The sequence below is a fragment of the Mytilus trossulus genome, chromosome 14, assembly GCF_036588685.1.
Source record: "Mytilus trossulus isolate FHL-02 chromosome 14, PNRI_Mtr1.1.1.hap1, whole genome shotgun sequence".
Taxonomy (NCBI): Eukaryota; Metazoa; Mollusca; class Bivalvia; order Mytilida; family Mytilidae; genus Mytilus; species Mytilus trossulus.
The window spans coordinates 73,361,807-73,379,763 of NC_086386.1; the positions used below are offsets into that span (position 1 = coordinate 73,361,807).

The 17,957-nt window shown below is 35.3% G+C and overlaps 3 protein-coding genes across 4 annotated transcripts in view; 1 reads left to right on the plus strand and 2 right to left on the minus strand.

Annotated features, from left to right (window-relative positions):
- Window positions 1-10,848, minus strand: part of LOC134696257 (UDP-glucose 6-dehydrogenase-like) — a 29,682-nt gene extending 18,834 nt beyond the window's left edge. The window contains exon 1 of the mRNA XM_063557953.1: window positions 10,752-10,848. The gene's annotated coding sequence lies outside the window, so the exon portion shown is untranslated. The remainder of the gene's footprint in view (window positions 1-10,751) is intronic.
- On the minus strand, window positions 8,587-10,150 carry LOC134696513 (uncharacterized). The gene has a single exon (XM_063558349.1). The coding sequence runs from the start codon at window positions 9,943-9,945 to the stop codon at window positions 8,617-8,619; it is 1,329 nt and encodes a 442-aa protein (XP_063414419.1). The 5' UTR covers window positions 9,946-10,150; the 3' UTR covers window positions 8,587-8,616.
- Window positions 10,614-17,957, plus strand: part of LOC134696256 (translation initiation factor eIF2B subunit epsilon-like) — a 30,689-nt gene continuing 23,345 nt past the window's right edge. The window contains exons 1-3 of one of the 2 annotated variants that reach the window (XM_063557950.1): window positions 10,614-10,781; window positions 11,942-12,066; window positions 13,293-13,478. In XM_063557950.1, coding sequence (XP_063414020.1) covers window positions 10,731-10,781; window positions 11,942-12,066; window positions 13,293-13,478 — 362 coding nt within the window. In that variant the 5' untranslated portion in view covers window positions 10,614-10,730. Of the gene's footprint in view, window positions 10,782-10,831; window positions 10,984-11,941; window positions 12,067-13,292; window positions 13,479-17,957 lie in introns of those variants that run through there. The other variant, XM_063557948.1, reaches the window with a different exon arrangement.

Sequence of the window (17,957 nt, forward strand, 5' to 3'; positions counted from 1 at the left end):
TTTATTTCTGAAATCTGAAATAAGAAAAATTGAACCCAACAATTTTTTAACCTCCCCCTTTCCCTTATTCCAAAAATGATCTCAATTCAAATTTCTTATGGAATTTTCAACAATAACTACTCATTTTTTAAAAATACATCATAAAACATAAAATGTCATACAGTCAACATTAAAGTTAATTCAACTACTATTCTGGACAAAGAAAGATAACTTAAATGCAACATTTTATATTGGCAAATTTCCAATAAAGTTTATTAACCTAAAGTTTTAGGAAAATTTCCAATGGAATTTATTGATAATAAAGTTTTGGGCTAATTTCCAATATACAAAATTTAAGAACAGTTTAGGTGAGATATTATCAATTACCAACCTTACACTGCTTTAAAATTATGTTTTGTACTTAATTAATTGTCCATTAACCTGGAAACCCTTTTCCCCCTTTTTTGCACCTTATTCCTTTACAGACTTAGAGCCATAACTCCAAAAGACAATTCTTACCATCCCTTTGTGGTATTCCAATATCCAAAATCTAAATACATCACAGGTTAGATTCATCATATCAAATTAATTTTATATGAAATCAAATAAAGTTCAATTATGGACCCTTTAGTTTAAACATATTTGTTTATAGTGGATTGTAAAACAAGTTTTGCAACGTATATTAATCCCTTTCCACTTTGTGGGTGCTAGCGCTGCCTTGAAGCGGCATTAGCCTACTCTTTTTCAAATCTACAAGGGTGTCTTTAATGTGCAAGATATATGGCTCTCTCTTAACACCAGTCTGCCATATATCGTCCCCTTCCGACCGACTATCATCGTTTCCTCAAGACCATATTCGCAAATGGTGTCAAGGGAGAGCTGAAAATTGAATTCCTGAAATTTTCATCCTGAACAGGAATCAAACCAGGAATCTTTTGTGTAAGTAGTCCGATGCACTAACCACTACACCACAGCTCTCTTTTGACCTCAATGTGAATCAATTTGATTACCAGTCCTAAATGTTAACAAGAGGCTGTCACAACAACAGCAAACCGGATTTATTAGCATTTATTTGTGTCCTGGCAATATCACAAGAACCATTACTGATGATTGGTGAATGTGAAAATCGTCAATATCAAATTTGACCTCTATTTTGTCATCAGTATCAACATATTAAAATTTGAAAAGCTTAGATTGAATGGTTTCGTGAGTAAATGCAACAACGTGAATGGAAACACCATTTTACGATCTTTCAAGAACCATAACTCCTGAAAGTTAAAAGTCAAAATTGTCATTATTGAACTTGACCTCCATTTAGTCATCAGTAACAACATATTAAAACTTGGGAAGCTTTAATAGAACAGTTCATGTGTAAATGCAGGGACACGACTGGAAACGCCATTTTACGATCTTTCAAGAACCATAACTACCGAACGGTAAAAGTCAAAATCATCATTATTGAACTTGACCTCTATTTTATCATCAGTAACAACATAGTAGAATTTGAACAGCTTTGGTTGAATGGTTCATGAGAAAAAGCACAGACACGACTGGAAACATTATTTTTCAATCTTTCAAGAACCATAACTCCTGAACGGTAAAAGTCAAAATCGTCATTATTAAACTTGACCTCCATTTTGTCACAAGTAACAACATATTAAAATTTGGGCAGCTTTGGTAGAACAGTTCATGCGTAAATGCACAGACACGACTGGAAACGCCATTTTTCAAACTTATCAAGAACCATAACTCCTGAACGGTAAAAGTCAAAATCGCCATTATTAAACTTGACCTTCATTTAGTTGTCAGTAACAACATATTAAAATTTTAAAAGCTTCGGTTGAACGGTTCATGAGTTAATGCATGGACAACATTTGATTGCCGCCCGCCCGACAGCCCGACCGCCCGCCCATGCACCACCTGCTCGCCCGCCGAGCATCCCCAAATCAATAACCGACATTTTTGTCACAAAAATCCGGTTAAAAATCTAAATGCATGGTTAGATTCAGCATATTGGAGAACCCCATATATTGATTTTTTGTTGAAATCAAACAAAGTTTAATTTTGGACCAACTTGAAAACTGGGTCCATAATGGAAAAACTTTAGTACATTTGTACATGTTTAGATTCAGCATAATCAAAGAACCCCAAGAATTATTTTTTTGTTAAAATCAAACTAAGTGTAATTTTGGACCTTAATGTAGACCAATTTGAAAACGGTACCAAAAATTAATAATCTAATTACATGGTTAGATTCGGTATGTCAGAGAACCCCAATACATTTTTGTAGTTCAATTTTTGATGAAATCAAACAAAGTTTAATTTTGGCCCCTTTTTCCCCCTAATTCATTGGGACAAAAACTCCTGAAATCAATCCCAACCTTCCTCTCTTATGGTCATAAACCTTGTGTTTAAATTTCATAGATTTCTATTTACACATGTACTTATACTAAAGATATGGTGTGAAAACTAGAAAATGCTTATTTGGGACCATTTTTAGCCCCTAATTTCTAAACTGTTTGGACTTCAACTCCCAAAATCAATCTCAACCTTCCTTCTATGTCCATAAACCTTGTGTTTAAATTTCATTGATTTCAATTGACTTATACTTAAGCTATTGTGCGAAAACCAAGAATAATGCTTATTTGGACCCTTTTTTGACCCCTTATTCCTAAACTGTTGGGAAAAAAACTCCCAAAATCGATCCCAACCTTTCTTTTGTAGTCATAAACCTTGTGTCAAAATTTCATACTTTTCTATTTCTTAACACTAATTAATAAAGTAATAGTGTGAAAACCAAGAAAATGCTAATTTAGGCCCTTTTTGGCCCCTAATTCCTAAACTGTTGGGGACAAAAACTTCCAAAATCATTCCCAACCTTCCTTTTGTGGTCATAAACCTTGTGTTCAAATTTCATAAATTGCTATTGACTTAAAGTCATAAGAAACCTCAAATAAAAAAAAATAATGCATATGTTTTTTATAACTCAATGGATAGTTTTCATTATAAAACTTATGTACATATACTTTTTTCTGAAGAAATTCTTTAATTTATTCATATTTAGAAGAAGTTTACTTCATTTGAATTGCTTCCTTCCAGCAAGCTATTCCCTCCGACATATTTTCCGTATGCAAGGTGACCTCAGTGTGACCCATCTCGTAAAAATCCGGTGACCACAATACGCATGGATGTCCTTAAAATAAACTATTATCTGAATTTACATGTTAAACATGTGCTCAATTTCCATGCTGTTTTGTTTATTTTTGGTCAATTGTTGACAAACAGGTGACAATCGTTAAACTTCGGCTTCAAACACGAACTTTAATTACCTGCCATATTTTCAGTCAGAGCTCAGACATAAACAAGTCGGTTTTTGTTTTTGACTCAAAGAAGTCAAAACATGTATTTATCATTAAAATGTGTTTTCAATTTTAGATGTATCTAAGTCAGAAAATGACAGACTCGTTTAGGTCTATTTATGTTAATGAAAAAATGTAATTTCACTTGGTGGCCAAACTACTCCACCTATAACAGCAAAAACCTGTCTGAGAGTTCACAAGGACTTGAGCTATCTATATTTAATTATCTAATTGAACATCCCTACTTAACACAGATGTTTCACCTCATTTAGTGTGGTTCCAGGTGGTTGCATTGTAAGGCTAATTAACATTATCTCCGATTTTTTAGACTCTCATTCATATTTTTCTTTACAAGACTAAGCATTGTCCTTCAATGAAGTCATTATTTGATTTAGATGCATGACCTCCTTATAAATATGCGTGGGTCTTGAAGTTAACCAATTTTGATCACTTATCGACTTGTAAGAGTTGATATTTGCAACATTTTGACTCTGGTCAATTATTTCTTGCTTAACAATATTTGACTTTTTTTTTGTCTTGATTTAAAGGGAGACAAATCCTAAAACTAACAGATTTAGACTTATTTCTGTCTGAGCTCTGACTGATTTTCACAACAATACTGACCGATAGAAAAAACATTTGACGAAATTTACACGAAAAAAATGATAACTTCGAGCACAGAAGACTAAGTTTATGCTGTTTGTATTGCATTGGTTCAAGAATTGGAAGAATCTTATTTTTCACCCGTCACTCGTTTCTTATGACTTTAAACTAAAGTCAGAAAATGACAGACTCGTTTAGGTCTATTTATGTTAATGAAAAAACGTAATTTCACTTGGTGGCCAAACTACTCCACCTATAACAGCAAAAACCTGTCTGAGAGTTCACAAGGACTTGAGCTATCTATATTTAATTATCTAATTGAACATCCCTACTTAACACAGATGTTTCACCTCATTAAGTGTGGTTCCAGGTGGTTGCATTGTAAGGCTAATTAACATTATCTCCGATTTTTTAGACTCTCATTCATATTTTTCTTTACAAGACTAAGCATTGTCCTTCAATGAAGTCATTATTTGATTTAGATGCATGACCTCCTTATAAATATGCGTGGGTCTTGAAGTTAACCAATTTTGATCACTTATCGACTTGTAAGAGTTGATATTTGCAACATTTTGACTCTGGTCAATTATTTCTTGCTTAACAATATTTGACTTTTTTTTTGTCTTGATTTAAAGGGAGACAAATCATAAAACAACAGATTTAGACTTATTTCTGTCTGAGCTCTGACTGATTTTCACAACAATACTGACCGATAGAAAAAACATTTGACGAAATTTACACGAAAAAAATGATAACTTCGAGCACAGAAGACTAAGTTTATGCTGTTTGTATTGCATTGGTTCAAGAATTGGAAGAATCTTATTTTTCACCCGTCACTCGTTTCTTATGACTTTAAACTAAAGTTAGAGTGGGAAAACTAAAAGTATTTGGACAACGAAGACGATGCCAACGTGTTACCAATATTTCAATTTTCATGGTCGTATAAAAAGGGGGGGGGGGGGGGGGGGGGGGGGGGGGGGGGGGGGCAAGGGGTTTTACTGTTATGCTGTTATGGGGATATTTAATTCTTTGTTATCTGTTGTTGTGAGATTGTATTGAAAATTTGAACGTTAACATTGACTTAATGACTTAGATTGAGAGTTGTCTCATTGGCCCTCATACCACATCTTCATATATCCACAAATGTATTGGGGTCTTTTCACTGGTGATATGGAGGTCATGTATTTGCAGAAGCTTTTTAGTATAAACAAATATCAAATAAACATAAATCATTCCAGTACATATAAATATTATTATTATTCTCAAGTTGTAATAAATTCTATTTTCTGCATGTGAACATATATTTAGATGTATAACTTGGTAAACATATTATTATAATTTGTACAAAACATGTGTACAAATCTAAGTTTGTATTTCGACTTTGTACACACATGACACAGTTTTTCTACAAATTATAATTTGTATTTTGACTGTGTACATGTTTTTTGTACAAACAACAATTTCAATTTGTACTTATTGACTAAAATTCACCTTTACAATAACTTACATGTATCTAACACATACAACATGTACTTGTTTACAAAAAACAAAAATACATCTGTTGCTTTTATCATTCGCATTATTAAAGAAGTGCTACTCCTCCTCTTTGTATATACAATGTACATGAATTGATGAAAAAGAACCCTGATTAACCAAATTTTTCTAAAACTTTTTAACTGCTTCGTGGATATTCACATACATGACAAAGTGAAAGTTAAAGCTCAAAATTAGAACCATTGCTAAAATATTAATAAAGATGTGTCTTTCAATTTAATTTCTTGACAAATATATCCTTTTGAAAATCTAACAGTTGTTCCAATGCGGTACCCAAATTTTCCATATTCAATAGATGTACACAGGCATGACAGGGACTCAGTTAGTACATGTAGATAAACAAAATAATCTATGACTAATCTTTTTTCAATCTCTTTTTCATATTTCTTTTCTCTGACATACCTGCCAACTGTCACTTCATATCTTGGTAAAGTTGGTCTTTTATTAAATACACCTTTCATAAAACGACAAATTAACCCCTTCCTGTTCCCATCGGTACTCTGGTACCGATGGGCTATATTTTTGGGTAACTAACTTGCGCAAAGTATTGAATCTTTGACATTTGCTGACGTACAGAAGTGGTTGATGGCTCAAATCAATCCCCTATATCCATTGATATCACAGCTGTGTGATTAGTGGTGCCTAAAACTTCTTCCGAGTACGGTTTGGTATCAAATCGTCCCTAACGGACAACGTTTTCTCCTGTAAAAACCGTGTTGTTTTTTTTTATTTGAACTTAATATTTCCGTCGAGTATGGGAAAATAAACTGTTGATTTTAGAGGCAATATGACTTTTTTTATTAACTTCGCCGTGTATTTTTGAGGGAAACTATTCAAAGTATGATTAAAACTTGTACTTAAGTGAAAAAAGTGATTGAAAGTGTACCAACGCAATCATTTACTTGAAATGCACTCTCAATTTGTGGTCATTTCTTTCCAAATTAATTGAAAAAAAGACAAAAAAGACAAAAAGTCATGAATTTTTTTTTTCGAAGTTGAAATAGATGTAACAGAACATTGTTTCTGATGTGCCTGGTTATGGAAATGTCGAAAACACTTTTGTTCAAATAAAGAAACCGGTAAAAGTCTAGAAAAAAATGGCAGACTAAAGTATGATATCATCCTATATTTGCTCAAAATAATGGGTTTTACAACAATTATATGTTATATCGAGACTTAATTTCTAAACGAAAACAGTAAACAGGCTGATTATTTGATTACTTTCACTTCGTTGCTTTATGAAAGAGTTAAGTATTAAAATTTCGATATATTAAACTGGAACTCCCGTGGTCCAGTGGGAAGCTGCACTAGCCCATAGCAGGAAGATTGCATGTTCGAACCTCAAAGCCGGAGATGAAAAAATAATTTCCTATATTAAATGAAACTTAACTTAACTTTACTTTCAATTTCAAAAAGAGGGTCATGAATACATACAAAAGTCAACTTAAAAACAATTTTTTGTATGTTTTTAAAGAATGTGTGTCCTACATTTGTAATTGCACCCCCCCCCCCCCCCCCTTTAAACTAAAACCTCATAGGCCCAAAACACCAAAGTAATTATTGGTAATTCATTGAATCTTTACTTTCAAAGTCAAAATTCTATATGCTGCTTGGAAAAACATAATTTAAGCTAAAATTTGTGTCAAGTATAAGATTTTGACGAAAAAACGGCTGAAAACCGTTATTTTGCATGTTGCGGGCATCCACGTTTGGGGGGCATATAGCACGTATTTCCTCCAACTATACCATAATGGTAACTTTCCTGTGTCTATCAGACTTAGGACATTGCTTTGACACTTAAACTTTATCCTATTAGCCCTTATAAAAGTCTCCACACGACCTTTTTCGGAAGACTTTTGTATTTTTTTACTTTTTTTTCGCAAGTCACGTGACTTTTGGACAGATAACACGTGACTTCAAAAGACAAAATTTCTGATATATTATATTTTTTGAAATATTTTATCATTTATCTCTCAAATGGACCTAAAACGACCTTTATGTAAGCCTCAGTGCGAATGCTATATGCGATTGAACTTTGATAGTGTCTTTCCATAAGTTTACGTCCAATTTGGCGGAACGTGAAAGGGTTAAAGGATCATTCCCAATAGGATTGACTTTCCCACAATCCAACACTGATGATAAAGCTGATCGAGCTGTATTAATAGCACTGTATCCAAGACCTTTTTGAAATAGTTCTGTCAGAAATTGTAAAACTATAGAATTAGATGCTTTAAATGAATTAATTTGTCTTTTAACACAAAATTGCACCCATTTGTTGAGATAACTCCCATATTGCTTTTTTGTGGAATTTCTCCATGAGTCATATAAAATGTTTGTAGTGTCTGTTGGTAAGCCAAAACTGTTAAGTCTTGTCCTGATAAAGGAAACACTGCTAACTGCATTTTCTTTAACAGATGCTGCCTTGAAGGATCTGATGGATGAATCAACAGATTTTTCTTTGGTAGTATGTAAGATTGTCCGGCTATCAGATGAAGAATTTTTGCAAACCATGGTTGAGTCGTGAACATTGGTGCTATCAATATCAATGTTGCCTTGTCTTCTTCCACTTTCTGGAGTACTCTTCCAATTATACTGAAAGGAGGAAAAGCATAGCCATTATACATATTCCAAGAAAAAGAAAATGCATCAATTGCACACGCATCTGGATCCGGAATATATGAAACATACTTGTTCAATTGACAATTAAGTCGTGACGCAAAGAGGTCTATATTAATTGGACCAAATAGTTTTTGAATTTTCATGAAAATGTTTTCATTTAACTTCCACTCCATATCATCACTTAAATGTCTTGAAAGTTTGTCTGCCTCTACGTTAGTTTTCCCCGGCAAATGGCATGCACTTAACCAAATGCTTCTATTGATACACCAATTCCAAATATCTCTTGTTAACTCATTCAACTCATCCTTCCTTCCTCCCATATTATTTATATACTGAACCGCTACTGTATTATCCAAATATATTTTTATATGAATATTGTTTTTTGTAGCACAGAAACTTTTAAGAGTTAAAAAGGCTGCAAGAAGCTCTAACACATTTATATGTTTATCTTGTTCATGGTAAGACCAATGTTCAAAAGATTCACATTCCATGTCAACAGGATTTAATGTCTGTCTTTCTTCTTGAAGTTGTTCCTCATGACTGGTCTTTTCCCTAAAAAATGATCATTACCATGAGAGAAAGATGGTCTGAAGCTGTTATTCTGCGATTTGAATCTGAACCGATTCTCTGGTATTATATAGGGAGCAGAGAACCTGTTAGCTGTGAAACCAGTGTTTATTCTATGATCCTTATTATCTGTTGAGGTTGCTGGTAGGAAGGACTTCACCTTCCCTAGTTTTCTACCCATTCTATTGGCTATATCAACTTCTTTGACTTTGTCAACAAGACTATCACCGAATAGTTTATCAGATATTGGTGCATTATCGGGGCAGAGTGATCTATAACACGGCCTCAAATTGGTTTTAATTAATTGTCTGCGTTTAACATTTAAATCTGAATACGCCATCTGACTAAACACAAATGAATCTTTTACCAGACTTAGTAACTCTCCAACTTCAGTTGGCTCGATGCCTTTGTTTGCCTTACTTGAATTAAGGAGCTTGTCCATCAATGTTAGTTGTGGGACCATTCCTTTGCATAAGATGCCCTGATTTTTCTGTATCATAATATCTACATTTTTTGTCTGCCTATTTAAGGTTTTCCATATTGGCAAATTGACATGTACTGGTGTCAATGCCTCACAGTTTTCTGGCCTCAAATACTTTTTAAGCATTGACTTAATTTTGTCCTCTGAAACTTTCTGTTTCATACCAGTGTTGACAATACCTGCCAAGGAATTTGAAACTTTCGGCCCTAGTTTGTCTTCCGATGACAAGAAATCTCCGAGAGATTGCATGAAATCGTCCTCATCATCTACCGGCATGTCCGTAGTACATGCATCTGGCTGCACCTTGTCTGCATCATCACATAATTTGCCTAACGCCATGCCAACATCTTCATGTTCGGATTCATCTCCTGATTCACTATGATCAGTATTATCAACTACTTCTCTGTTTTTCATAGTTTCTTGCATCATAATTTGTGTTTGTATCATCATTTGATAGAGGTCCGGTTGACCGGAAGTATCATTGTTTTCATCTCGTGATGAACGAGAAGTGTTCTCCATGTTTACGTCTCGCGAGGTGCGAGATTTCACGCTCTTTGCACTTGAGCTATGTTGAATCATATGTCTATCATTATAAACTCCGCCCTCTTCGTCAACGAGAACGTTTTCAATCATTCCTGGCACTAAAAAGTTCCCAGTGTCAGTTTCAATCATAACTATTTGTTCTTTAGACGAGCTGAGCTCAGATGAACTAGATTTTCGGGTTATACCGGCTGAGCCGTGCTGAGCAAACCCATTATTGTCACTGTCCGAATTGGACACCATGTTGACCACACGGGTCGAACAGAAGCTGGAAAACTCTGAGAGTTTATGAAAGTGTTACCATCTAATTTTAGCAATAAATGCAATGCCAACGTTTGATATATATTCGAAATTAGTTCTTCAACAAGTTATATTAATCCATAAACTCTCCAACAATCGTAATCACACTTATATCCCTTTCACTTACAAAAACAATCCGTCTCTTTCATTGACCTAAATACGCACTGACATCACCTGACCTAATACGTCATCTCATGGGATACTTCAGCAGCATTGATTTTGTAAAATTATATAAACATGTATTAATTATATGGCCGACTCATGATGGTAACATAACAATGAACTAAGTAATCAATTCATGTAAGGGGAATTCTAGTCAAATCGACACCTGGTCAAATCAGCACCTGTAAAGTCAAATTTGCACCTAGTCAAATCGTCACCTGGTTTAATCTGCACTCATATAAAATATGTGGAATAACCAGTTAATACAGCTGTCATCTGACATTGTGATAGTGATGAGGGGGGCTCATAGTTTTCTCTTTTATTGGTTACTTTAAATGGATGCCGATTTGACTATAACTAGGTGCCGATTTCACTGGGTGCCGATTTGACTTTTCCTTTAGGTGCCGATTAAACTTGTACCCTGTAATGGAGCTGTAAGATTTCATTTGTCATGTTTGTAAACAAAGCCCTGTCTCAGCTTCGACTTCATTCGCGTCTGTAGTGTAGTGTAGATTAGTGTTGAGTCTGGACTACAGACGAATATAAAATTATTGGACAAACTTATAATGTCGTGTAATTTTTCTTACCCAAAGCGACTTCTAAGAGGGTCTAAACAGGTAAGAAAGTCGTTCGTTGTCGAGTTGGCGATTCCACAAACCGGAAGTGCCGGAAGTTCAATAAAAATCAAAACATTGCAAAATGTCTGGAAAAGGCAAACAACGTGGAGCCGACATAAAACAAGAAGATATTCTACAAGCTGTTGTCATTGCAGATACTTTCAATGTTCGCTTTGCACCAATTACAGAAAAGAAACCCAGAGTAATATTCAAATTTGTACTGCATCTGGAATTCACTTGTTCACAGCATGATGCAACTTTTTTCTTTGCTCATCATCCTTTATAGTTTTATTCTTGTATTCGTCATGTTCATTGATTGTCAACAAATGTAAATAATGATTTGCTTCAAGTTAAAAGTGTACCATGTATTGTTCCCTTATTTTAAGAAGTACCCATGGAAAGATCTCTATGACCAGTTTTATGACAGCGCACTGCCTAGTCCAAATAATACACCTTATCGCTAATCCCGGTCGACCCGGCGACTTGAACTTTTGACACATACAACAATCACTTTTTCCATTGCGGCGTCAGATATTTTGTGTTATGAATCAAAATATTACGGGAACCTACAAGTGTGATATCCGGCAACGGCGGACAATTAGCAAGAAGGTGTATTATGATGTCTGGCAAGGCTTTTTCAGGAAGGCATCGCCGAAAAAAATAAAATAGCCTTGCCAGACGTCATAATTATTTGGACTACGCACAGCCATGGCATATTAAATCATGATTATATGTCAATTTGATATTGTCATGTGACATGTCTTCATACCAGGGTAACACGAATTACAGAATAACACTGTTATTATCGAAATAACACTTGTAATGACTGAATATATAACACTTGAAATTTTACTAACAGTTCATATTGGTAACTTTAAAGAATTTGATCATGTTGATTGTTAAATAATAAAATTGAGAAAGGAAATGGGGAATGTATCAAAGAGACAACAACCCGACCATAGAAAAAACAACAGCAGAAGGTCACCAACAGGTCTTCAATGTAGTGAGAAATTCACACACCTGGAGGCGTCCTTCAGCTGGCCCCTAAACTAATATATACTAGTTCAGTGATAATGAACGCCATACTAATTTCCAAAGACATTTAGAAGATCAACAATAATCTTTAAGGAATTTTATGTATTTTATTTTGATTGTTGCAGACATTACTTCCTGTGGTTAATGTCCCTATGTTGGATTATACCTTGGAATTTCTGGCAGCCGGAGGAATCCAAGAAATCTTTGTCTTCTGTTGTCATCTAGCTGATCAGATCAGAACACATATCAGGTATGTTCAGTTAGAACACATATCAGGTATATTTAGTTAGAACACATCAGGTATGTCCAATCAAAACACATATAAGGTATACCTAAATCTGAACACATATACATGTATCAGAAAAACCCAGTCAAACCCCAGTCACCTATATGTTATTACAGAAAAAATATGCCTCTAATAACTAAAGGGTGTTATCACAGCTTCTCTATATCACTTCAAAGCATTTGCTCAGACATACATCATGCTTAATTACAATGTATTTTAATTTATTGTAAGAAATAATGACCAGAGCATGTAATGAGGTTCTGCGCTAGTTTCTTAGTAATTCCCAAGTGTCTTATATAATAAGTTACATTCCTTTAATAACTAAGCCTTGTTATCACAGCTAAGTTTATTCTTTAATAGCCTCGTCTCATTGATTAACCATGGTTAATCAAAAATGTATTAGTTTAATTAAAGAATAAGTTATCAAGGCTGTGCATTTAGTTTCTGCGCAAAGTCTCAAGAGTTCCCTAGAGCCCACTATAAATGAAATAATTTTACAATTAACAAACATATGTTATTACAGATTTAGAAAATTTAAGGAATAAAGAGTAGACTCATGAAAGTATCTGTAATAACACACGCAAGTTATTTTCTGTAATAACCCTATAGAGTTATGTCTTTGACTGGACATAGCAGGTTTACATGTACATAAGTATATCTATTCTACTTTGAGAATATAAATTCATGGTTCTTTAAACGTTAGGGTCTTTAATTTAACAATGTAATTGATGAGCAACAGCTTTGAGATGTATCAGAGAAACGTCTGAAAGACTATTGATAATCTGTTTAATGCACATTCTTTTTCTATCAAGAGAGAAAGTTCACATTTTCAATAGCATTTTGATTGTAGCCTTTTTATCTTGAAATCTTTGATTGCCTATAACACATAAAAATAATGAATTTGAAGAGTCAACACAAATAAATGGATTTAAAGATAATTCATCAATAGTCTGTATAACCAGTTGCTTTGATTGACCTCACCTATACTATACACAATCAGTATTATTCATGTTATTAAAAACTCAATTTTTACCGAAAATCTTATTTAGACAATGTTGTCATGGTTGTAGGAAAAAAACTTTCCATTTTGAAAAATATCTCAAAGATACATTTAAATATATAGCCTTAAAAGATAAACTATGTTTTACAATTTTTTTTTTTAATACCTGAGATTGACATTTGTTTTACAGAAATTCTAAATGGAATGACAGTAGCTCCCCGTGTACAGTGACACCTATACTCTCTGAGGGATGTTTATCCATGGGAGATGCTATGAGGGAGATTGAGGATAAATCACTGATCCGTAGTGACTTCATCCTGGTGTATGGTGACATTGTCTCAAACCTGGACCTCAGGTCTATTATACAGGAACACAAGTAAGTTAGTGGACCAATGATTGTCTCTAATCTGGACCTCAGGTCTATTATACAGGAACACAAGTAAGTTAGTGGACCAATGATTGTCTCTAATCTGGACCTCAGGTCTATTATACAGGGACACAAGTAAGTTAGTGGACCAATGATTGTCTCTAATCTGGACCTCAGGTCTATTATACAGGAACACAAGTAAGTTAGTGGACCAATGATTGTCTCTAATATGGACCTCAGGTCTATTATACAGGGACACAAGTAAGTTAGTGGACCTCAGGTCTATTATACAGGAACACAAGTAAGTTAGTGGACCAATGATTGTCTCTAATCTGGACCTCAGGTCTATTATACAGGAACACAAGTAAGTTAGTGGACCAATGATTGTCTCTAATCTGGACCTCAGGTCTATTATACAGGGACACAAGTAAGTTAGTGGACCAATGATTGTCTCTAATCTGGACCTCAGGTCTATTATACAGGAACACAAGTAAGTTAGTGGACCAATGATTGTCTCTAATCTGGACCTCAGGTCTATTATACAGGGACACAAGTAAGTTAGTGGACCAATGATTGTCTCTAATCTGGACCTCAGGTCTATTATACAGGAACACAAGTAAGTTAGTGGACCAATGATTGTCTCTAATCTGGACCTCAGGTCTATTATACAGGAACACAAGTAAGTTAGTGGACCAATGATTGTCTCTAATCTGGACCTAAGGTCCATTATACAGGAACACAAGTAAGTTAGTGGACCTCAGGTCTATTATACAGGAACACAAGTAAGTTAGTGGACCAATGATTGGCTCTAATTTGGACCTCAGGTCCATTATACAGGGACACAAGTAAGTTAGTGGACCAATGATTGTCTCTAATCTGGACCTAAGGTCCATTATACAGGAACACAAGTAAGTTAGTGGACCTCAGGTCTATTATACAGGAACACAAGTAAGTTAGTGGACCTCAGGTCTATTATACAGGAACACAAGTAAGTTAGTGGACCAATGATTGTCTCTAATCTGGACCTCAGGTCTATTATACAGGAACACAAGTAAGTTAGTGGACCAATGATTGTCTCTAATCTGGACCTCAGGTCTATAATACAGGAACACAAGTAAGTTAGTGGACCAATGATTGTCTCTAACCTGGACCTAAGGTCTATTATACAGGGACACAAGTAAGTTAGTGGACCTCAGGTCTATTATACAGGAACTCAAGTAAGTTAGTGGACCAATGATTGTCTCTAATCTGGACCTAAGGTCCATTATACAGGAACACAAGTAAGTTAGTGGACCTCAGGTCTATTTTACAGGAGCACAAGTAAGTTAGTGGACCAATGATTGGCTCTAATCTGGACCTCAGTTCCATTATACAGGGACACAAGTAAGTTAGTGGACCTCAGGTCTATTATACAGGGACACAAGTAAGTTAGTGGACCAATGATTGTCTCTAATCTGGACCTCAGGTCTATTATACAGGAACACAAGTAAGTTAGTAGACCAATGATTGTCTCTAACCTGGACCTCAGGTCTATTATACAGGGACACAAGTAAGTTAGTGGACCAATGATTGTCTCTAATCTGGACCTCAGGTCTATTATACAGTGACACAAGTAAGTTAGTGGACCAATGATTGTCTCTAATCTGGACCTCAGGTCTATTATACAGGGACACAAGTAAGTTAGTGGACCAATGATTGGCTCTCATCTGGACCTCAGGTCTATTATACAGGAACACAAGTAAGTTAGTGGACCAATGATTGTCTCTAATCTGGACCTCAGGTCTATTATACAGGGACACAAGTAAGTTAGTGGACCAATGATTGGCTCTCATCTGGACCTCATGTCTATTATACAGGGACACAAGTAAGTTAGTGGACCAATGATTGGCTCTCATCTGGACCTCATGTCTATTATACAGGGACACAAGTAAGTTAGTGGACCAATGATTGGCTCTAATCTGGACCTCAGGTCTATTATACAGGGACACAAGTAAGTTAGTGGACCAATGATTGGCTCTCATCTGGACCTCATGTCTATTATACAGGGACACAAGTAAGTTAGTGGACCAATGATTGTCTCTAATCTGGACCTCAGGTCTATTATACAGGAACACAAGTAAGTTAGTGGACCAATGATTGTCTCTAATCTGGACCTCAGGTCTATTATACAGGGACACAAGTAAGTTAGTGGACCAATGATTGTCTCTAATCTGGACCTCAGGTCTATTATACAGGAACACAAGTAAGTTAGTGGACCAATGATTGTCTCTAATCTGGACCTCAGGTCTATTATACAGGAACACAAGTAAGTTAGTGGACCAATGATTGTCTCTAATCTGGACCTAAGGTCCATTATACAGGAACACAAGTAAGTTAGTGGACCTCAGGTCTATTAAACAGGAACACAAGTAAGTTAGTGGACCAATGATTGGCTCTAATTTGGACCTCAGGTCCATTATACAGGGACACAAGTAAGTTAGTGGACCAATGATTGTCTCTAATCTGGACCTAAGGTCCATTATACAGGAACACAAGTAAGTTAGTGGACCTCAGGTCTATTATACAGGAACACAAGTAAGTTAGTGGACCTCAGGTCTATTATACAGGAACACAAGTAAGTTAGTGGACCAATGATTGTCTCTAATCTGGACCTCAGGTCTATTATACAGGAACACAAGTAAGTTAGTGGACCAATGATTGTCTCTAATCTGGACCTCAGGTCTATAATACAGGAACACAAGTAAGTTAGTGGACCAATGATTGTCTCTAACCTGGACCTAAGGTCTATTATACAGGGACACAAGTAAGTTAGTGGACCTCAGGTCTATTATACAGGAACTCAAGTAAGTTAGTGGACCAATGATTGTCTCTAATCTGGACCTAAGGTCCATTATACAGGAACACAAGTAAGTTAGTGGACCTCAGGTCTATTTTACAGGAACACAAGTAAGTTAGTGGACCAATGATTGGCTCTAATCTGGACCTCAGTTCCATTATACAGGGACACAAGTAAGTTAGTGGACCTCAGGTCTATTATACAGGGACACAAGTAAGTTAGTGGACCAATGATTGTCTCTAATCTGGACCTCAGGTCTATTATACAGGAACACAAGTAAGTTAGTAGACCAATGATTGTCTCTAACCTGGACCTCAGGTCTATTATACAGGGACACAAGTAAGTTAGTGGACCAATGATTGTCTCTAATCTGGACCTCAGGTCTATTATACAGTGACACAAGTAAGTTAGTGGACCAATGATTGTCTCTAATCTGGACCTCAGGTCTATTATACAGGGACACAAGTAAGTTAGTGGACCAATGATTGGCTCTCATCTGGACCTCAGGTCTATTATACAGGAACACAAGTAAGTTAGTGGACCAATGATTGTCTCTAATCTGGACCTCAGGTCTATTATACAGGGACACAAGTAAGTTAGTGGACCAATGATTGGCTCTCATCTGGACCTCATGTCTATTATACAGGGACACAAGTAAGTTAGTGGACCAATGATTGGCTCTCATCTGGACCTCATGTCTATTATACAGGGACACAAGTAAGTTAGTGGACCAATGATTGGCTCTAATCTGGACCTCAGGTCTATTATACAGGGACACAAGTAAGTTAGTGGACCAATGATTGGCTCTCATCTGGACCTCATGTCTATTATACAGGGACACAAGTAAGTTAGTGGACCAATGATTGGCTCTCATCTGGACCTCAGGTCTATTATACAGGGACACAAGTAAGTTACTTTAAATTCAGAAATTATTATGTGCATTTATTAATGTGATTTTGTCATTTTAGACTTACTGTGGATTCATCATTATTCGTTGGATACCAATTTTTGTGGATTTTGTGGGTACCGGTGAACCACGAATTCAAATGTTCAACAAAGAACATATTTTCAATAGGCTTTGCATACAGAGATGGAAAAAACCACGAAATCAAATGTCCACTAATATGCAAGTTTTCAGCAATCCATGAAAATTGATACTCACGAAAATAAATGAATCCACAGGTAATGCAATTTTAATTTTTAAGATTTTGAGAAAAATACTGTTAAAATCATATAAAATATTTCAAATGCAAGTTTAAATTATTGTTTTTACAACTCTGTCGCATTTTTCGCAATAATAAAAACCTGTCAATATTTTCTGACTTTACAGTAGTAGAATACTAGATAAAACCAATGATGACTTTTTTAATTGACATTTGTCCATCATCTTTAATTCAAATTCTTTAGAAAATCCACATATCACCATTAATAATCCACATATCACCATTAAAAAACCACATCACCATTAATAATCCATATATCACCATTAATAAATCAAAACAAGGATCATTAGAAGGTAGTTTATTTATTATAGATGTTAACTCTTTAGATATTGATGGTCGCCCTCCAATATTTTAGTAAAACCAATAAGAATTTAGTTCTCCTCTCAACCAAGAAGGTCTAGTCTTTCTTTATGGAGATAAATGGTCTCT